Source organism: Hydra viridissima, unplaced genomic scaffold, assembly GCF_058129835.1.
Source record: "Hydra viridissima isolate aposymbiotic clone 2 unplaced genomic scaffold, HvirCarnegie_v1 scaffold_2, whole genome shotgun sequence".
Taxonomy (NCBI): domain Eukaryota; kingdom Metazoa; phylum Cnidaria; class Hydrozoa; order Anthoathecata; family Hydridae; genus Hydra; species Hydra viridissima.
This window is the reverse complement of record NW_028324301.1, coordinates 12,503,260-12,526,624: the sequence shown is the minus strand read 5'-3', so window position 1 is coordinate 12,526,624 and position 23,365 is coordinate 12,503,260. Positions and strand designations below refer to the sequence as shown.

At 27.5% G+C, this 23,365-nt stretch overlaps 1 protein-coding gene across 8 annotated transcripts in view; it reads right to left on the bottom strand.

Annotated features, from left to right (window-relative positions):
• Positions 1-11,538: 11,538 nt before the first annotated feature.
• The window catches only part of LOC145190719 (proteasome adapter and scaffold protein ECM29-like), a 113,569-nt gene continuing 101,742 nt past the window's right edge, over positions 11,539-23,365 (bottom strand). For 6 of the 8 annotated variants that reach the window (XM_090079040.1, XM_090079041.1, XM_090079042.1 and 3 more), the window contains 16 exons: positions 23,120-23,209; positions 22,845-22,911; positions 22,671-22,762; positions 22,193-22,259; positions 21,737-21,868; positions 21,518-21,583; positions 20,250-20,378; positions 20,078-20,160; positions 18,855-18,898; positions 18,468-18,501; positions 18,226-18,372; positions 14,163-14,268; positions 13,946-14,051; positions 12,577-12,680; positions 12,126-12,197; positions 11,539-11,732 (listed from right to left, as the gene is read on the bottom strand). In XM_090079040.1, coding sequence (XP_089935166.1) covers positions 11,563-11,732; positions 12,126-12,197; positions 12,577-12,680; positions 13,946-14,051; positions 14,163-14,268; positions 18,226-18,372; positions 18,468-18,501; positions 18,855-18,898; positions 20,078-20,160; positions 20,250-20,378; positions 21,518-21,583; positions 21,737-21,868; positions 22,193-22,259; positions 22,671-22,762; positions 22,845-22,911; positions 23,120-23,209 — 1,509 coding nt within the window. In that variant the 3' untranslated portion in view covers positions 11,539-11,562. The remainder of the gene's footprint in view (positions 11,733-12,125; positions 12,198-12,576; positions 12,681-13,945; positions 14,052-14,162; positions 14,269-18,225; positions 18,373-18,467; positions 18,502-18,854; positions 18,899-20,077; positions 20,161-20,249; positions 20,379-21,517; positions 21,584-21,736; positions 21,869-22,192; positions 22,260-22,670; positions 22,763-22,844; positions 22,912-23,119; positions 23,210-23,365) is intronic. The other 2 variants (XR_016449873.1, XR_016449872.1) reach the window with 1 other exon arrangement.

Sequence of the window (23,365 nt, the reverse complement as noted above, 5' to 3'; positions counted from 1 at the left end):
ATCTTGGGTCCTACGACTAAAACTAATATAAATATTCCAGTCACAATTGATTTACTATTATCAGTCAGGCTATTTTAGTAGTTGTCGTTTTTCAGGATCTTTAGGCAGTTTATTGAAAAGCTTTTAGGGTTTATTGGCAAAATTTTCACAGGGGAAGCTGGAAAACAAAAAATATCTTTATAAAATTAATTTTTTTTAAATTTTTATTTCTAACAATATTGAAAAAATTTATTTTTACAAAAAAAATACTTTTGAATTTTTTTACAAAAAAATTTTTTTAGGGGATTTTGTTACCAGGAACCAAGGTGGGGTGTTGTTTTGTTACCAGGAACAAAGGTGGAGTGTTGTTTTGGCTTCATATTCAAACTACTAACTGCTACTAGCTCATAGAAATAATAAATAATTTTTATACATTTTTACTCACTAATACGTTAATAATCTTTTTTATAGTTTGCGCCAACTTACCCCGGGGTGGGGCAAGTTTTTCTTTTTTTAAGGCCCAGGAAGGAGCCATAAGATTTTTTTTTTAAATGAATGTAACTAGTACAAGTTACCCAAATTCGTAGACTTCAAGACTACACTTTAATTTTTTCAAAAAAAGTATGTCGTTAGGACTACTAATTGCTGTAAAATTTGATAGAAGTAAAATATGAACTAGCGTTAGCCGACTTAAGTCGGCTAACGCTAGTTGGGTCGGTGAAGGTGAAAGTCCAAGAACTATAGTAAGATGCGACAGGTTTCAGCCGAAAAACTTGTTCTACATCTTCTTCAAAACAAGAGGTGTTGTTCATTTGGGTTATGTTGAAAAGGGAGACACCATTACTAGCGAATATTATATAAAAAATTGTTTGAAACCTCTTATATGCGAAATAAATAAGCAAAGACCTAAAACAGGCACTCAAAATTTCAAATTTCTCCATGATAACGCTCGACCCCATGTGACTGAAACCGTCACAAATTACAATAATTCGCCACCCACCATACTCACCAGACTTAGCTCCATCCGATTATTGGCTATTCGACTTGATAAAAAAAAATCTTGATGACGATACTGACGTCGAAAGTCAAAAAACTCGCATAACGAAGCTACTTCAAAGTATACCCAAAGAAGAGTATAAAAAAACGTTTGACAAATGGCTTGAAAGGATGCAACTTTGTATAGATAACGATGGACATTATTTTGAACATTTGATAAAACAAAATTAAAAAAAGCTCTTCTTTTTTTTTTTTTAGAGGGGAGTTCTACGAACTTTTCTAACGACCTAAGTATATATATATATATGTAATATTTTAAATACGTAATTTAGTTAAAAATATACTTTTAAAGTATTTTGTTTTGTATTTTAAATACTTTTTCCACCAAGTATTTTGTATTTGAATTTTAAATTTTTACAACACTGATAATAAATAATTAGTGTAATGCAATCAGAAATTATACAATCTTACAATAAAGAACTTATTATATATATATATATATATATATATATATATATATATATATATATATATATATATATATATATATATATATATATATATATATATATATATATATATATATACAATATAATATAATATAAAAAATATATATATACACACAACAATGTTAAACTAACAAATTATTCATAATAATATCTTTATTATATAAATAAATAAAAAAATTTAATAGTATTTTGTTCCAAAAAGCACAGGTCATTGCAAATAGTAATTCACTAATAAAATGTGTGACCTAAATAAGATAAAGAAAAGACAAGAGAAAAACTTAAGAAATAAACTAGTCATATAATAAAAGTAAAACTTTACAAAAATTTATAAGTAATACTTATGAAACAGACTTTTAAAAGAGTTAAAATATAGGTAAAATAGTTATTATAATGTATTTACATATACATACACATATACACAAATAAGAAATTACAAAATGTGCATAAGCATAAAGAAAATATTTAATTTCGTTCGGATCGAATATATCACAACAGAAAGATTGGGTCGAATAATTTACTTTTCTAATTTTTTCCAATCATATTTTGTAACTAAGCAGCCGAAATCTCGTCAAACCGTCGACCTTCTTGAGTAATTATGCCTAAGGTTCTGTCAGCATTTTGCCCGTCCTTAGTATGTCTACAGCTAACTCCGAACAAGTTTCTTCCATATCGCGACGCACTATTAAACATCAACTAGAAAAGAACATTTTCAGTTTCTTTTCTTATGAGCGAAAAAATATTTTTTACATGTGTAATGCCAAAAACATTAAAAAAAACTCTTACTTTACTCTTCAAATCAAACTTAAATGCCCTATAAATTTTGTAAGATAATTTATATTCAAACAAAATTAAAAAAAAAGTAAAGTGTATTTTAAAAGTAATCATTACTTACTAAAATCAATAACTCATTTTCTCCCAACGTTTAAGATAATTTGATGAGCTTTCATTTAAGATTAAATATTTCATTCAAGGCGATTTGATAAAAAAACCTCACGCACAAAATGATTTTAAGAATTTTATTTATTAGCTTTTGGCCAAATTTTTGAAGTCACTGTAAGCACTGTAAACAAAATTGAACACAAGCTGTAGAGTCACATGCATACAACATAATATAGGATCATCAAACGCACAAGGAAGTCAAATATTCACGATAATGTCATTAGAGAGGAAGAATCTTAGTGGAAGTTTGTCCTTGTTGCGGCAAGAGTCGTGCAATTCTTGCATAACTTTGATGGCACGCTCGAAGCACTGGTTGCTTCGGGCAATGTTGATTGGAGAGTCATCTATTTTCCAGTGGGTTTTCAAGCAATTGAGAGCTTTTGGGTAGTCATTCAGAGCTTCAGATATTTCTTCAAAATCTGCTGAACCAATGGTCAGCCCATGAGTAAGAAATGAATGAACAGATTTTATGCAAACTGATCTGGGTTTCTGGCACCAGAATAAACGCAAGAAGGGCTAGAATAATGGCACGAGAGTTCCAGCGTGCATTGCTGATGTTTGGATCTGTTAGAAATTCACGAAGGGGATCTCATTGCTCTTAGTTAAGTGACGGAAGACACGAGTGAGGTGGTAGAGAAACTTCATGTCATCTCTCCAGCCGCCTGTTTCCTTAACCTCTGTTTTGCCGTTGCTGAAGGCTGCTTTCAATTTATCTTAATTGCTCATCAAATCCTGCACAAAGAAATACTCAATGTTTGGTGATTTAGTCGACCTATGTAGCTCATCGTCCATGACAATGCGAAGAACGCGGTCTAGCACATGGTGCTGGCAACTGATGAACTTGGGTTTGGGGTGACCTTTCTCTTCGAACATTTGCTGTAACCGTACAACAACGCCTGTCTTCTTACCGGTATTCGCGTTTGTTGTGTCGGTAACAATCATCACAACTGATCCCCACAGGTTGAACACCTCTAACACATCCTGGAGTCCGTCTGTGATTGTTTGAGTTTTCCCATCTTTCAATTTTAGCGCAGTCAACTTAATTTCTTCAGGTTTATTCTTGAGGACCACGGCCTGATATTCAAAACCCTCGATGTGTTTACTGTCAAAGTGTATGCTCCAGTTCTACAGATAAAGCGTGCTTACCAAGTGTTTCTACACCTGAGCAGCTGTCGTGTAGATAGCCTTGGGGATTGCTGATTAACATGGGGTTGGGATTTCAATTCCCTCATCAGAAAGCTGGCGGCACATTTCGTAACAATCAGGTAGCGCTAAGCTGGTAAGTGTGGACACTTATCAGCTTAGTCGATTCCATTGCCCTCTTTCGCTTGGATGGGTGAATGGTAGTGGCAATAGCAGGTTTGCCAGTCGAATAACCAACGTAACCTTTGCTCTAAATTTCCATTCGCCTTTCATCTTGGTCATGTCAAACAGTTCATTGAATGAATCAAAGTTTTGTTTTTTTCTGCAGCGCTCGTAGTCTTTCAGAAGTTTTGCTAGTTTTGCACAAATGGCTTGATCAGATACATGCGGGAAGTTCATTGTTTTGTTCCATAGGTCTTTAAGCTCTACAGCAATTAAACCGATCCTCTCTCTCCGTTCTTTGGCAGTGAATTCAAGAAATTTAAGGCATCCAATGACGTGGTTTTTCAGGGGCATCAACGGTGCTTCATAAATTGCCACGTTGCCTCTTCTTGATGGGGCTTGAAACTGACAAAGTTCTTTGTCCAGGTTTCCTTGTTTTTCTCCGTGTTAGAAGAGCTCTTCTTGAACGATATGTTGTCTTCTATTCAGCAACTGAAAAAGGAAAGGCCTTAACGTCAATATTAATTATGTTACAAATTAAAGAAACTGTTATTAAGTTTTCAATTGAACTGTTATTGTAAATGTATATTATTTCAAAAGAAGCAAATAATGATTATAGAAAATGAAAAAGGCAGACACTAATTAAATATTATATGCTCAATTATAATTTGCGAAAGAGTTAAATGTAGCTTACCAAATAATACAAGGATCTCTTTATACTTAAACTATAGAAAATGCGCAATAACTAAAATAATGCCAATAATAATGTTGACACCAAATTAAGATAATTAAAACTCAACTACCCGCTTTAAACACCTCGCTTATATACCAGTTTATAGCAGACTGCAAAACAGCTGAAGAAAATTTTAGAATTCTTCAGAAGATTCCCGAACAATTACGTTATCATGACGTCACTGTCCTTGCTGACGGCGCACAGCGTTATACGATGTTCTGGAAAATTCTATACATTTCTCTGCTACATAAATTATTGCACAAGTCGGTTTCATGATTTATGTTGTATACAGTATTTATATATATATATATATATATATATATATATATATATATATATATATATATATATATATATATATATACATATATGTAAATGTGCTACATATGTGTACACATATGTAGCACATTTTTAAAATATATAATATCTTACAGCCCTTTTTTATGCATTTAGATTTAATGAGGGTATGTTGAAAAAAATTAGTTTTTATCCTTCCCTGGCTAAAAATATTAAAATGTCAAGGACGAAGGAGGGGGGGGGGAGGGATCTTCACTAGATATAAGTTTGAAGCTTTTACTGCATATTTTCATTTAAAAAATTGTCAAAATAGAAATTGACCATGATTGCCTTATTGATAAGAATCCTAGTTAAGTTTATTTCTGGAAAAGATGTTAAGCATAAGGGGAAAATGAAAAGATAAAGAATGAGAAGATCTAGATAAAGTAGATTCAGTAGCTAGTCTGCACCGGTAATTGAAGAAAATCCTGATGTCGCTCCAGGAAAAAGAATTACTCTATATCTGTATTTAATCTTCAAAAAAGAAGAAAAAAAAGGTTGTAGTGGAAGCAGAAAAAATCAAACAAAACTTCATAATATTAGCTGAATGAAAACAACTAACTTCACATTTTGATCCTATAATTTTGGTTAGGGGATTGAAAATGGGAAAGATAAAGTTGAACGTGTGGCTGTAATTGTTAGTACCCCAGATCTTGAGTTTGCCCAGATTATTGGGATTATTTTTGTCATAAGTTTAAAAAACCAAATCTCAAGCTTTTAAAAGCACCAGTGAGAAATGGGACTTTTTTAATGTAATAGAATTTCTCTCATTTGACACAACAAACACCAATAATGGTTTGATAAATGATATGTACACTGATAGAAAAGTGGAGAAAGAAAGCATTTGATAGGTTGGCATGTAGGCAACATGTAAGATGTAATTAAAAATTGATTAATTTAAAGCAAATATGTTTTACACGGAAGTAACTATAGATAACTTATTGAACTTTGAGAAATTTGGCCTAGAGGAAAAATTAAAGCAATTAAATTTCACTATCCTATGACATTGCAGCATGCCCAATATATAGCTAAAGTTATCTTTTATCAAATTTTGATAAATCTTACTTCCGAAAACGTAAATACCTTCAGTTTTGTTAAAGCTTTTGTCTTCAAATTTTCACAGTATGTTTGTTAATATATCTATGAGGGCTGGAACTAGAGTTATAAAATTTAAAGAATAAATAAGCTAGTTTGAATGTAATTTGTCAGACCAACACAGGCAATAAATCAATAGCTGTACGTTTAATGCTGAAAATTTGGATTTACCCAACTTTTGAAAAATATTTTAGTTTGTGCCCTCGAGCAGCTCTTTTCGACCGTATAGCAAAATATGGTGTATTTAGTGCAAATTTTATTCCAGTATGCTTGTTTTAGTAAAGGTAAGATTTTAGAAAAATTATGCCAACTCAGCATCAAAAAATGCAAATTTCATTTTTCTCTTAAAAAGTAAAAGTTTTAATAGAACTAAATTAAAAAAATTGAAAACAACCTTTGAACCAATATAGATTAAAAATTAGATTTTAATGGGGGTGTACCACCTTAAAAGTTACTATTGCTAAAATTTTATATCTAACAAATAGTCCTTATGAATTCAAACCTAGGAAACCAAAACCATTTAAGTTTGTTTTTGATCTTGCTGATTTAAGCTAATCTTGCTATTGCAGATCATAGATCAAAGTTCAAATGTCATAAAGTTGAGTTCCTTATTCAAATCTGCTAGATAACTATGAGATTTTGTGAATAAATTGAAGGTTCTAGTCAAAATCAAACGAAGTTTAATATGCTTTTGTAAAATATTTTAAACCAACCAATTCTACAATGTCTTTAAACAATAAAAAACAAATTTATGTATTTTTATATCGATTCCTGCAACATTAGATAAAGTATTTTTTCATAAATATTAACCGCAGGTGAATATCTCTCTGACCCCCAAGGGTTTTCAGATTTTTGCCTATGGATGGATAAAAATTAAAACCCAGAAAGCTAATTTTTATAACATTCACTATAAAAAAAGAACTGTGCGACATTTTATATTTGAAATATTAATTTTTTCAATGCTAAGACCCTTTTAGGGGTGCTAAAAATTAATTTACGAGTACTATCTTGACGAATATCTGGCCATGTTTTATCCAATAATCTTAAATATTCTGTCTTTGTCAATGTTATTCTTTTTGAGAATTTTCTGTTCTAATATGTACGATAGGATTCATATTAGGTTACTGAATCGGCCACGAAAGCATCTTAATCCGATTTTGATTCTTCCAATTTTGATTCGATATATATATATATATATATATATATATATATATATATATATATATATATATATATATATATATATATACACTGTCCTCCAAAACATTAGCAACCAAATAAAATAAAAACATTTTCTACTTTGATTACTTATTACAGCAATTTTGTTTTTTTAATTACGCTTTAAATGAAAAAAATGGTTAATGTTACATATAAGAAAAAAGATTTTAACATGACAAGACAACTTGAAAAAAAATAAACGTGAATTTTTTTTTGTATTGGTATTTTAACGCAAAAACGTGGTCCTCCAAAACATTAGCAACTTTTTTAAAACTACCCTAAAAAATGTTAATATCAATAGTTAATGGCATATCCTTTACTTTTTAGGATCAAGGAACATCTTCTCGGCATAGACTCTACGAGTTTATTAATTTTTTCTTGTGTAATCTCATTCCACGTGGTTTCAATAGCATTATATAGCTCATCGGCGTTTTTGAAGGGTCCTTTGTGTTTTAGGGAGAGTTCAACTTGGTACCTTAAATTTTCAATCGGGTTGAGATCAGGTGATTGAGCTGGCCATTTCATTACTTTAATTTGATTTGTTTCAAACCATTCTTTAACGAGTTTAGAGGTGTGTTTGGGGTCGTTGTCTTGTTGAAATGTCCATAAAAGAGGCATATTATTATCAGTATGAGGAACCACTTTTTCTTTGAGAATATCACGATAAACATACTGATCCATAATGCCATTTATTCGGTAAATAGGTCCAACTCCACTAAAACCAGAAAAACAACCCCAAACCATTGCACTTTTTCCACCACCGTGCTTGATTGTTCCTCTTGGGTATTTAGGGTCTAAGCGTTTACCTTTAGGTCTACGTACCTTTAAATTTCCATCAGGACCTTTCAAATTGTACTTTGATTCATCGCTCCAGAGTACTCTATTCCAATCATTTATAGTCCAGTCTCTATGAGAATTTGCAAACTCAATTCTAGCTTTTCTATTCTTCTGAGAAATGAAAGGTTTTTTTGCTGCTCTAAAGCTCAAAAGTCCTGAAAGTTGTAACCGTCTACAAACTGTATTTTGAGACACGGAAAGTTTCAGTTTTTTAATAGTATCATTAGCGCTGTCAAAAGGATTTTTTTTTAACATGACGAATAATTTTTCGATCGGTGAAACGACATGTTTTGAGTGGTCTTCCGCCCTTATGTTCTGTTTCTAAAGGACTACCTTTATTAAATCGTTTAATTATTCGACATACAATTGACTTGTTAATGGAGTATTTCGTTGCGATTTCCTTTTGTTTGACTCCTTTCTTGTAATCTTTTACGATACGTTCTCGAAAAGAACGTATTCCTGCCATTATAATCCAAAACAGCATACGCGATCTTAAATTAATATTGTAATAATTGCAACACTCCGTATTCATCTCTGGACAAAAATTAACAATTAGTTGATTCTCATCGGTTAAGTACTAATAATTACAACACAACAGTTCCCTTGGGCATTATTTTCACACTTGTGCTGCTGATTTTCCGTGAGTTTTTGTGAGTAATTATAAAAAGTTGCTAATGTTTTGGAGGACCACGTTTTTGCGTTAAAATACCAATAAAAACAAAAAAAGAAGTTTATTCATTTTCAAGTGGTCTTATTATGTACAAATCTTTTTTCTTATATGTAATATTAAGCATTTTTTGTATTCAAAGCGTTATTAAAAAAATAAAATTGCTGTAATTAGTATTCAAAGTAGAAAAAAAGCATTTTTTTATTTGGTTGCTAATGTTTTGGAGGACAGTGTATATATATATATATATATATATATATATATATATATAGGGGAAAACCTCAATGAATGGGACAGTTTTACCAAAATGCTTTTTAAACGTAGATAAAATTGTTTAATATATATATTTAAATATGTTTGACAACCACCGACTCTTGCTCAATTATATAGTGAAACAAAAAAATTGGATTTGCATTTGGCTATTGGTAAAAACAGAGTTTTATTGGAGCATGACATTTGTCCCATTCATAAAGTATGTCTCATTGAATGGGACAAACATAAAAGAATTAAAATAAACGTATTTAATTCAATCATTTTTCAAATTAGTTTATTAATTGTAAATGTAGTTAAATATACATACATAAAGACCGCACAAAAAATATTTTTAACTTTAAACTTTTTAACTCTAATTAAATTTCAACCAGAGTAGAACTTTCTCATTTTAGAATATTATATTTAGTTTTTTTTTATTTAAGTAAAATATTGCAGTATAAAAGTGTGTAAATTATACCCATAGCCCATGGGGGTAAAAGTAAGGAACTGCAGCATCCCTCTGCTGAGATGTAAATAATACCTTAATAAATTCATTCAATAAGTTGTATTTTGTCCCATTCAATATGCGCATCAATTAATACAAAAATGATTAGTCACACCAAAAACACCATTATTTAAGCTTAAATGTTTTACACACTGTAGTACTAGAGACTGCTATCTATTTAAACATGGAATTTTATTTTCCATAACTTCAAAAATTGCTGCAAAATTAGAAAAACAAAAACATTTTTAAAAATTACTTTTTACATTCAAAAACACAATAACATCAAATGTCATTACGGTCATAGCGCAATAGGATGGTTGAGTCGGTCAGTTGAATTCTTGTTTTTATCACTCTTTGTTACAGTAATTTGAATATCCTTACATCAATGCTTCTATAAGAAATTGAGTTTTTCCCATTCAATAATCGTCCCATTCATTAAGGTTCTCCCCTATATAATTTTTATTAACGCGTTACAAATCTGCGTTATCTATACCAGACGATCTATGCAGGTTTTTCTTTTTTCTTATATTTATTACCTGTTTTATAATGTTTATTATGTTTATAAATTACATATATTTAGAGTATTTCTATATTACTTAAGTTCTTATTGATTCTTTATACCAAATGAGTTTTAAATCATAAATTTGTAATTTAGTTTTCTGAGAATTTCGCTAAAAAAGTTTAAAAAATATATTTTTAGTATATTAGGAAAATATTAACCAAAATGGATAAATTAACAGATGTTGTTAAAAGTTGAATTGTTTTCTTTGTTGGCGATAATTTGATAGCAGAAAAAATACATTAATCAAAGACAGGTATCCGACAAAAAATTACTGAAACCAGCTCTGTAGAGAATAAAAAAAGATCTGGAAGAGATCTGGAAAAGTAATTAAAGTGTTACATCCCTATTAGTTTTAAAATTTTTTGAAAAAAGTAAATCTTTATTTTTTTTAATGTAAAATTTATCATAGGATACGGTTTTGAAGTCCTGTTTATTAAAAAAACATCAACAACAAAATGGAAAGAAAAATGAGAGAAACGGCTTTAAAATTTGTTTAATAGATTCAAGTAGTAAATTTCACCATCTTGTTAGAAGTTGACTTGAAATTTTCAGGATGTTTTCATTTTTGAGTTTGATAATGAATCAGAAGTAAAAATAATTGTAGAGCCAAAATGTTTACTACCTTTTTTCGTTAAAAATTTTCAAAAGCTACAACATTTTCTTTAATGCCATTCCATGCATCCTCAATAAATAATTCTAGTTCACAACTTTTACGAATCTGAAAATTTCAGGTTATCTAACTGGAGATATCTTGTTTTAAATTATTCCCACCTTTAGATAAATATTGAACAAGTGAGACAAAAATGGGGAAACCAAGTTGTCATCTAAGAATGTTAAGAAATGTAATAACTTCCGTTTAATTCAGGTATTTTGATTTTGTATTTACTATTTTAGAGAAAAATTTATTTAAAGGGACGTACTAGTTGAATTATATATTTAAAGAGTTCCATGTCACAGTTCCAGTCATTTTCATCATCTCTTCTTTAAGAAATCAAAGCAGAAATTTAATTAAATTGAATCTTCACCATACTTTAGTACCTATGTTGATTCTTCAACACTTTCTTGTACACTAGGAAAATTTATCTCAGAGGATGTGTAGGATTTAAAAAAATCTTTTTAACAGATAGAAAAGAAAAAAAAAAAAAGAAATAGGTAGGAGAGATATAAATATGCTATAGAACATAAATACTGAACCCCTAATTAGTGGAATATGATACTGTGGTTAAAAAAGACAGAATTTGAGAGTTTTGAAAATTGCATTTCTATGCAATTTTCAGAACTCTCAAATTATATCTTTTTCAACTTCCGGGAAATGCATACAAATCTGTTTGTGCCCAACTTAAAGATACTAACGTACATATTGAAGAACTATGCTCAACTAGTAATAGTTCGCACTCGGTCTTTGAATATGTTATCTACCTCAAATATTTGAACCATATCCAATATTTTATGTTTTCATTTGTTAATTAAAAACATCTGATACAAAAATCAAATTTACTATTAAAAAATTTTGAGACATTTTACTTTTTTAATTACAGCGAATAAAGAACTTATGCAATAGCTTTTCTCTTAAAAAAAAAACGACGAAAGAAAAAAGTAACACTATTTGATGTAAGTAATAAAGTTTATCTATATTTTTTCCTCACAGAGTAAATGAGTTTTCGATACAAGGGATATCATTTTCAATAGTTCTAAGGCGTTAGTCGTGATGTCGAAGTTGGTGCTATCTTTACAAGAGGCGGTAATGAGAACAAGCTGAGCTTCAAAAGGTTTTATCATATTATACAGCTCAACGCATACTAGGAAGAAAAGCAATATTATTTATCTAGACTATTAATACAGTGCGTGTGTGTATGCATGCATGCATATATTGTATCTTTTTCTTTATAAATAAATTGTCATTAAAAATTGCTATCAAGTAAACTTCCCTGCCAGTATTTATTAATTGGTTTTAATTAATTTATTCATAGGTTTTAATTAATTTATTCATAGGTTTTAATTGGTTTCGATGAGTTAATGTCAAAGTAATTAGCTCAATGAAATGACATAGAACAAGTCTGTATAAGTATTTTATATGTTAATACTGTATATTTACATTGTAAATACTATGTATTTAACTTAATTGCCTTTAAGTAGATTTCTTAATTTTTTATTTTTAGGTCTGTGATTTCTAATGTGTATAATAAATATACCTTCAGCACTTGAGTAAAGCCCGAAGAAGAACATTAAGGCCTGTAGCTTTACCGATGAGTATGTAGTCGACTCTAAACAACATAAAACACTATAACTGATAATTTCGTTAAAAATACGATCCTGGAACTGTTAATCTCGTCAAAAACATGATCATATTTCTGTTTTTCTCGTTAAGAACTTAAAAGAAAACGAAAAAGTTATAATCATTATCATTTAAACGTAGTAGATCTTTGGGATCTCCTTGAACCGCAAAGTAGATATTTGCGATTTCCTTGAAGCGGCGAATAAAACACTGCATGATGGTATGTTATGCGTGATATGGAGTATGTTTACAAAATAAGTCTTAAGTATGCATTTTTTCAAACAAAAAAAAAAAACAAAAAAAAAAACAAAAAAAAAAAACAAAAAAAAAAAACAAAAAAAAAAAAATTTGGGAATGTCTTCACTTACCCATACATTTAAAGACCTCATTGATAAAAACATTCAAAAACTTTTCCACAGTACTTTTTCCCTGTGCATCGTGCCAGTTAAGACAAGCTTCATTCCAAACAATTCTAAGTGATGAACTTTCAAATTTTAACAATAATTTTTTTTTTTTAATTGATTTTAAAATGAAATTTTTTACCGACATAATTCGATTATTTACTGATTATTTCCAATTTATAATTACGAATGTGAATACAGATTAACGGTAAATGATGGGTCAAGTTTTATGTCAATTAATGAGTTCTTGTCTTAAGGTGGAATGGAGGCGGGGCAACCCGGTATAAATAGATAAATTTTTTGAGGGAATAAAATGCTTTTTACGCATCGTATGTAGCTTCCTACATAAATTTTCTATTTTAAACGATCAATTCTCACAGTACTTCATTTGCAAATTATTATATTTCAATTATCACTACAAATCGAGTTTTTTTTATATAAACTGAATGATTATTAGCAATTTGAAACAATTTTAAGTAGGTTTCTTAGTTATACAAACCCTACTAAGATTTTTAACGATACTTATTTTATAAGAAAAATTTGTAAAATTGAAAAAATTTATGAACAATCCAGTAAACGTCTTTTTGCGGAATAACTGTCGATAATAACTTATGTTTTAAAATTGTCAATTAGAATGTCTAAAAAAGCGATTTGTTCATTTATTTATTTTCTATACATATTTTTATTTTGTTTTTTGATTTATATATTTAAAGAATTCCATGCAATCATTTTCATCATTAAAAAATATATTATACTTTTATAATATACTTTTCGTTAAAAATAGTTTTTCAAAAAATTTTCCTCTCATTTTTTTATAACTTACTGCTAAACAATTTGTTTGGTTTAAAGGAAAATATGTAAAAAGATTTTTAGCAGCAAAAGAGAATTTTAACCTTATTTAATTCTTCAGCAAACAAAAATAATTTGTTTACATTCTGTGTAAACAAATTATTTTTGTTTTCTGTTCATAGAGGAATTTAGCAAAATTTTAATGAAATGAAAGATCCTATAATAGGCCAAATTTTTTGATTTTTGTCAGAGTCAAAAGCCTAATTTTATTCAGGCCGTAAAGATGAGTTGGTGTGAGCCTGCAGAATAAATACTGTGATTAATTAAAGAATGTTTTGATAGTTTTTTAAGAACCCTTATTGCTGTCCTTCTCTCTGTATTAGTGACTAGTTTCTCAGTTCTGTAAATTTAAACTCGTAATCAACAACTTTTTACAAACAATCAGAAAACTTTGAATCCAAGTTATAGGATTTATTAGCAAAAACAATTGCTTTATACCTTACACTTTTTTTAACTCAAAGTTTATCATGATACTTGTATTAACTACCTTTTAACAAAAGAAGTAGACGCATTGAGTAATGCTTTCTGTATTTTCCATGTAGAATTGTTTAAATGAACTTCAAACAGCGAAATAGCGTATTCTATGTGTCTTTCTATATAATTGATAAATTCATAAAGAACAACATCAACTATAAAATATTTCATAAAAATATTTTTAAAATCACTAATCAGTTTGCTAATTAAAAAAAAAAAGTAACAATTACTTTGCGATGCTGCTTTGTAAGGCCACATTCTTCCCAATGATTTGTAAACAACAACAAGTATTGTGTCTTTTTTTTCGAACATTTTGTTTTCATCATCAGTGCATGTCTTAATTAACAAAAATGCACCAAATGGTTATAAAAAAGTAATAACAGAACTATGACATAATTACTGATTATTTAATGCAGATAAATGAAAACACAACTTTATTCTTAGAATCTATATCATTCTTATAATAATGTGTTACACATGCAAGCAGGGTCTTTAGAAGAAATTTTTAGACTCAGAGCAAGTCACATTTTTGATATCTCTAAAAGTTAAAACTAAGGACTAAGTAAAGAAAAAGTAAGAAACCAGGGGGAAAGTGCCTCCTCCTGATACTATTACTTGGAAAAATGCAAGTTTCCTGCGTAGAATTATTTGCTGTAATATGAGTTAGTAATAAAAGAAAGAGCTATCAGCCTCACTGTACTACAAATTTATAGCAAGAGAATGAACTACTAATAATACTATTAAAAACAAAATTACCTACTAAAAACAAAACCAATTACTTGTAATAAAATGGGTTACTAGTAACACTTTATAGTGTTGCTCATATTTCAAAGTGTTTTTGCAATAGCAAACTATTGCAACTAACATGAGTTAGTTGCAATAGAAGGAGCTACTACTATCACTGTTAGTAGCAAAATAATGATCTGCATAACTATGAGCTTTTAGAAAAATTTGTGCCACTAAACAGTAATATAGAGTAAAAGCTTGATAAACTAAATGACAATAACTACATATCAACAGCCTCATATATTTTCTGCATATGTCCTGGTGTGGTCACAAAACCTAATTATCTCAATCTTATGCCACACCACATAAATTGGCAATCTTTTTTTGACAATTCACACATTTAAGACATCAGGCTTTCTCTTTTGCATGAAGAATTTGTGAATGAGAAGTCTGTCAAATAAATCTAAATATTAGTGGAAATAAAGTTAAGCCAATATGATAAAATCAATGATATACATATAAGTTAAGTTAAAAATATTGTATTTTATATACTTTAAATTTAAAGTATAGTTAAATAAAAAGTACCCTTATACTTTTTATTTAACTATACTTTTTTAAACTTAAAGTATAGTTAAATAAAAAGTATAAGGATACTTTTTATTTAACTATGCTTTAAATTTAAATCAACTTTTTTAACAAAACTAATTTTAAATGACAAAATAATAAATTCAAATAGAAAGTAAGTCATTTAAAGAATGTAAAAATACATTAAAAAAAACTATTATTTCCATGGCAAGTTTTATTTTATAAAATGTTTTAGTAATAAAACATGTTATATATTTTAATTCTTAACTTTACGTTAAAGTAATTACTTGTATTATAAAACATCACAGATTAAAAAATCTGTGTCAGTGAAACAAAATTATAATGCAATTTATAAATCACTTTCATGTAAAACTTAAATTCTAAGTTATGAAAAAATAATGATTCACCTACTACTTTTATCTTCTTCTTATCAATAAGTTTAATGAGTAGATTTATAAAAAAATGTCAACAAATATTTTTTGTTCAAAAAGGTTGGTTGCAGTTTAAAAGTATAAGTTAAAAATAAAAAAAATCTTTAAAGAAAATATTGTTTTTATCTTTAAACTAATCTTTTCTTAATAGCAATCTTCTAACTTTGAGCAAATATTTCTAAGCACAAGATGGCACAAAGCCAGAGATACTGAAGCAATTTCTGCTATGATATTCTGCCTTAATTGAGTAATGTCTTTGGCTTATTTTTGTAAAACCTCTCTTTAAAGTTCCCCATAAAAAATATTTCCAAGGACTCAAATCTGGACTGCCTGTTGGCCAGTTAACATTACCTCTTCACAAAATTTGCTTATTAAGGAATAACTGCTTTACAGCTTCAATTGAATTATTTGATGTGTGACAAGTGGCACCAACTTGTTGAAGCCATGTTCTTGTATTGAAGTCATGAAACTGTTGCAAAGATGGAGCTAAAAAATTTGAAATCATCTTGCACTCCCACTCCATATTCATAGTTAGTGCCTCTCAATCTTCAAAGAAGTAAGGGCTAATTATTGTTTCTGTTTCTGTTTAGGGTTTTCTTCTGACTAGTAACAACAATGTTGGTTAATTACATGACTGTTCTATTGGAAAATTACTTCATCACTGATTAAAATGTTATCAAAACTATCAAATTGTTGAAGCATAAAAATTGCAAAATTCAATGTGAACATAGCCAGTCTCATTTAATTCCTGCACTAGTTGAATTCTATAAGCTATAAGACTTAAATTGTGCTTTGAAAACCTATGCAGAGACAATTTTTTTAAGTTCAATACTTGACTTCACTTACTAACAATGTTAGGTTTTCAATTACTGATTATTGGACACATTTTATTGTTTCTTCATCGATGGCAACATACAGATAACCAGTATTTTGAATTCTAATGGTGGATCCTATCAATTCAAGCAATTTAATCCATTTCCGAATGATGTTCTGGTGAGGTGGAGTTTGGATCTCCTAATGAGCATAAAACAAATGCTGAATAGTAATGATAGAACTATTGTTCTGGTAATGTGCTTAGATATAAAATGCATGCAGTTGACTGGTGAACAGCTCTATTGCCACTATATTGTTAAAATAATAATTTTTTAATTATTTTCAAAATTTAGTATGTCTAATGCATGTCAGCTAGTATTTATTTTGATATCAGTCAAACTATCAAATAAAACTTAAAAAAATAGTGAAAATAGTCAAACTATCAAACAAAACTTAATGCAAATATGAAAAAGAAACAATTTTGATAAACAAAAAGTTACTAATGTTTGTTAATATGGTACATGCTATAAAAAGAATAAAATATCCAGCCTTAAACTAAAACGTTATACAGCATTGCTAAATACAAACTATGCTTTGGATAACTTATTGTAAAATTTCTTTTGTATCAATTTAACTAGAGATTTGAGCACTTACAAATGTCAGTAATTCTTTCAGTCTTAATCTGAGAGGTTCAAAATATAGAGATGTTATTTCAGTGCTGGTTTTCAAAATCATTTTTTTGTTTAAATGAGTCTTTACATAATCTTAGTAGTAGTTTTTACCATAATCTAGACATATCTATATAATCTATATATAAGTAAGTGACCTTTATTACATTCAAACTTAAAATCAATTCTTGGGGTAGGAGTAGAAATGTATTTAAGACAACTTATACCAGTTATTTGTATGTTGTTAAAGTTACTTATTTGACTACAACCTTGTTTACCCCTGGTCAAATGATGCATAGTATTTAAGTTGGAATAATTTTGGAAATCAATTTTAAGTTGTTAACATCACAGCCAGGTTTTCTAGATGCTTACATGTAGCCTATATGCTATTGTGGCTCAACTTTTTTCTTTTTCTCAAGGTTTCTCTCTTTAAGTAAACTCCTTTTCTTTATGATGATTATTAGTCTCATTTTTATCATTTAGATTAGAGTCAATATTACCTAATGATTGAATAGCTGCAACACAATCCTCTACACTTACAACGTCTGAATTAAAAAATATCTTCTTGTTCATAAATCTGCATAACAGAAATTTTTTAATATTATACAGAAAGCATATTTATAGTTAAAATTATACAAACAAATGAGACAGGGAATATACAAAATGATTGTTAATTACCTTAGTTTTTGTAGACAACAAGATAGCAAACACACCAAAACAAAATATTATAGATGTATTTCTTAAATATACAGAGGTCAGAAATATTTAAAAAATAATGTATTAGGCAAGTTAGAATCGCTTGTTCCATTAATCATTTTGATTTAAAAATAAAATTTAACTTAAAACTTAAAACAGATTAATAGTTGACTTTACACATTTGAGATTACCATTTTTGTGCAAAAATAAAAATTTGTTTACACGATAAGAAAGCCTGATACCTAAAATGTGTAAATCATAAGGAAAGAAGATGCCTAACTTGTGTAGCCTAGCTCAAGATACCTATTTTTTGTGACCATATAAGATCCTGAGTTTTCCAGAGGTGCAAGACACCTCAATATTTAAAATTATACCTGCTCAAAAAGTGATTCTAGAACAGGTTTGAACTCTTCAAACATATCAATCTCCCATTCAATCACAACAGATGTAAAGCAATCCACTGCAGGAAGCTTATAATCTAAATTTTCTTTCTTGCATTCCTGTATCATTCTGCTTAATATCTAAAGCAAATATAGTATAACATAATAGGAAAAAAGTTAAGATTTTTAAACTTAGAAGTACTACAAAGAAAACATTTAGAACACCATTTAAACACCTCTTTAATAGTTTTGGAATCAGTCAATCCACTTCTAAAAACAAAACCATTAAAATCAATGAAATTTAGTTAATATTTTAAATGTTAGTAAATCTTTTAAAACTAAAGTCAACTAAAAGTGATTTTTAAAAATGAAACTACACCAAATAATTGCAGATAAATTGATTTAAAAACTAAAGTTTAATTCTAGAGCTGAATTCAATAAAAATTGATGCTTGATCAATCAAAAGTAATGATGATGAAGTGTTAAAACATTAATTATAATAAAACAATTTTAATTCTAATTTTTATTACATTACTTCATTTATTTACAACTGAACTGCATCTTTGAAAAATAAATCAAGTTGTAAAAAGGAGTGTATACTCCAAGTTTAAAAAAGTTTTTACCTGCATTTTATAAAAATTGTTGATAAAGCTTTCAGAAGAAATTCCTAAATTAAATAATTTGAAGCATGGAATTTTTTATAAATATCATATATGTAAGTTTACATTTTTAGATTTTCCAGTTAACATTTTAAAATAGATTTAACACCAGATGTCAAATCTGTTTAAAAATGTTGATAGAAAGTTAAAGCAAGTGAAATCTTGTATTGCTTTTAAAGAATTAGATGTAAATTTTTACATACTAAAACATAAAAATATTTAAAAGAAATAACACATTAAACATATTAAAACAAGTTTGCATATGAAAAAAAGCACACTTTCTTTGATATTAAATAAAAAATTGTGTGATACTTTATAGTAATAAAGTTAAAAGATAAATGTGCAACCCGGTGTGAAACCTTTGCAACCTGCTGCGAGGCTAAAGCATTGTCACACTTAAAAACTTTAAATCATTTAAAAATCAATTTTCACTAAAACATTTTAAAATCAGTTCAAAATACCATTAGAATTTTCAAAATGTTTTAATTTATGAGAATGGAAAAAGAATAGAGTATTCTGGTAATTTTCTGTAACAAGGGGTGTGATGTTTGGACTGAATTATTACATCAATATCATCACAATGAATGTTGTCATCAAAGAGAACTTCCTGCATATTTAAACCAAAATAAATAAATAAAAAAAGATCATGATCTCTGATGAAAAAGTTAGATGTTGGATTTATCATGAATGCTTTGGCAAATTCCCAAATCATGAAAATACTTTTAAATATTTACTCAAAATGGTCAAGAGACAACTATGAATAGATTAACATTATTTAAACTTAGATCAGGTAATATAATTTACACAAGGTAAAAATGCATTATAAACACTTTTTAACAAAGTAAATAATTTGGGCTATGGCTATAACCTTTTTGTAACCCTATATTCCTATTCACTTTTGTAATGTTATCAAAAAAGATTATTTAGTATACTTACAGATTACAGTATATAGTTATTTTAGTTTTTAAACAAAATAAATTTAAGTTGAATTTTTTTCTTTTTTTTTTTTACTTACTAACATTTTTCTCATTTATTTTGAAAAAGATTTATTGATTTAAAACAAGAATATGAGTTTCCCAAGTTTTTTTAACCCTATTAGGTATATTAGTTTTTCCTATATATACTTTAATTGTTTTAAGCCACTCTAATTTCATAAAACAACACAGAACAATTTCAAAAGAACTAACTTTTCCTGGCCAAGTTCTTCCATGTAAAGAACCCAATAGAACTTGAATAAAGTTTTGTAAATATGGGTGAGGAAGAGAACTACCTAAAATGAAAAACACTTCTTATATCAAGTACTTAACATCTGCAAAAATTTTAATTCTAATTATAGAAAAACAAATTTTTTAAATATACCTAAGCTTTCAGCTATAGTAATTATAGATTTTGAAGCTTTTATACGAAGTGTCCATGATTGATTTATAAGAAGTGGGTTTATCACATCAAACATTTCCTTTAAGTAAAGCTTAATTGCAAAAGTATTTCCTAGAAAGATTATACTTAAGTGCTATTATTTATAACTAAAATATAATTTGAATTGAGAGAAACAAAATTATCTATAAAAAAATTTATATTAACAAAAATTATAAATATAAAGAAAAAAAATATATAAAGAAAAATATTTCAATGAAATTTAACAAAAACTTTTTTAGACTTGGGTTGTATGGCATAGTATTGTTTAGGAAACCATAGTATGGTGCTGGTAAATTAGAATTTATTTACACTAATTTTTATATTGAAAATCTAAAGATAAGGAAGTGATTTTATGTTTTATTCAGGGTTTTGTGAAGGTCATTTTAGAACATTTGTTATTTTCATAAAAAAACTCTTTTTTTAAAGAAAATATAAATATTTTAGAATGACCCACACAAAACTCTGATTTATATCTAATAGAGCATTTATGAACTTTATTAGATAAAAAAAATTAAGCAATAGATTATTTAGAAAAAAAGATTAAAAAAAAATCTTTTTTAAATCATGGTCTAACTTTGACAAAAATTAAATCAAATGCCTAGTGGAAAAAAAATGCCAAAACACTTGGCAGAATTAAAGCAAAAAGAGGAACAAATAAGTATTTAAAAATGTTATGAAAATAAATAAAAATTTTATTTGTTAATTATTTTACAAAATAAATATGTATAACTCAAGCATGTATAAAAAAATTTTCTTGTAAAAATCTTTCCTACACTGTTGTTTTTGGCTTTTTTTCAAAAAAAAAAAAAAATTAAAAGTAATAATAATAATAATAATAACAATAATAATAATAATAATAATAATAATAATAATAATAATAATAATAATAATAATAATAATAATAATAATAATAATAATAATAATAATAATAATAATAATAATAATAATAATAATAATAATAATAATAATAATAATAATAATAATAATAATAATAGTAATAATAATAATAATAATAATAATAATAATAATAATAATAATAATAATAATAATAATAATAATAATAATAATAATAATAACAATAATAATAATAATAATAATAACAATGATGATGATGATGATGATGATGATGATGATAACAGCTACAACAACAGCTACAACAGCAACAACAACAATAGCAGTTGCAATAGAAAATTTGGTAGAAAAATATAAACCTGATGTATTATTGTTCCATATTTCATCCCATATTTCTTGCATATATTCTTCAGCAGGAGATAACTCTTATGGAAAAATTTATTATTTTATACATTTTTTTAATCAATATTTTCATTATAATTACACTCAATAATTTCATTATAATTACACAAGAAAGAAGAAAAAGAATTTTTTTTTTTTTCAAATAAAATTACTTTTTTCAGAAGCAAAAAACATACCATTAATATATCCATGTTGCTTTGCAATAAAAACAAGGGGTAATGCAATTCCATGATACTGATAAAATGTGTCAGAGGAATATTTTGACATAGCATTTAATGTCAAAGCACATGAAAAATGCATAGAGTGATCTAAAAATTAAATAATCATTACAAATACTTTATGCCAAAATAAAAATCAGATCTATTTAGCCTTTAACACATTTTGAAACTAACCTTAGGATAACTAATCTATTTAAAAAGAAACTAAAAGGTGACAGTATTTTAATAATTTTAATTTTTTTAACTTTTTTAACATTACTAGCATTACTTTTTAAACCAAATATATTATTCCTAAGTAAGTAACTAACTTCTTGTATGTACATGCACACACTTTCAATATTTTGTTTTCTTAAGCTCCAGTTTTTAGTTTTAAATTTTTTAAAAATTTTTATTTTAACCAAAATGTGAAAGTACCTTCTTTCTCAAAGTACCATTTGCTCAACTTATCAAAAAGCTTTGACATAGTTGCTTCTTTTGCATACTTCAGAAAAAAAAAAAAAAGAATTTAATATAAATCAAAATTACTTAAAATTAATAAAACAGTAAAAAAGAAAAAAAAAAGTTTACTGTAAACTTTTTTTTTTACTCATTCAAAATATCCATTGAAATTGAAATATTTGTTGACACATCTTCGTTCTTTAAAATCAATTTTGTATGTGAAAAGTTTCAAAACAAAAAACAAATCAAGCTCTGTGACTTGGATTCTGGCTTATCATTATTTCAGCTATTTTGATTTATTTAAATTTTAAATAGAAGATTAATACAGTTTTCTTAGACAATATAATACAAATAAGGCTTGCATTTATTATTTATTGCATCTATTTCCATAAGCTATAGAAGAAATTAAAGTAAAACTATCTTCATTTTTAAAGATAACACAAGCAAATGTCACCTGAATCAGATGACCAATACAACTTGCATATGCTTTTTTTAAAGCTATGTTGTAATCTAACAATCCATTTAGCAATGAGGCAAGAAGTTTTCCTAAGGAAAAGAAGAAATTAATTGCACATGCTTAAAAACTTTTTTTTTAAGACTTTAAAATATCAAAAGTTATATTAAATACCAGCATATGGAGTTAGTAAAGCTTTATATTGCATCATTAATGAATTAAGTAAAGTTGTGCAGCCCACCTGAAATAAAGAGAATGGTAACATTCCTGGTAAAGTCAAATAAAAAAAAGCTAAAATGTAATTTGTTTTAAGTCAGAAAATTTTTTGTAGGTTAAATGAAAAACCTGTTTTGGTATTTTTCCAGTTTCAGTTGTTACATTTATCAATTTTTTATTTACACATCTAATTTTTAAATAATATTTGAAAATCAGTGACATTTTAGTATCACCTTGGTACCCAAGCCCAATCCGGTCTTCAACAAATCACAAAGCCTGGGGACTAAATCAGCCAAGATGTTCTCATCTATATATTGTGAAGTCTAAAGGAAAGTTATACACAAAAATATTACTATGCCAAAAACTATAAATAGTAAAATGCTAATGTAATAATAAAAAAAACTACAATTTAATATAACTTTTACTTCTGTAAATCAAAGATTCAATTACTAATTTTTTTGTGATAAAACTATCAAAAA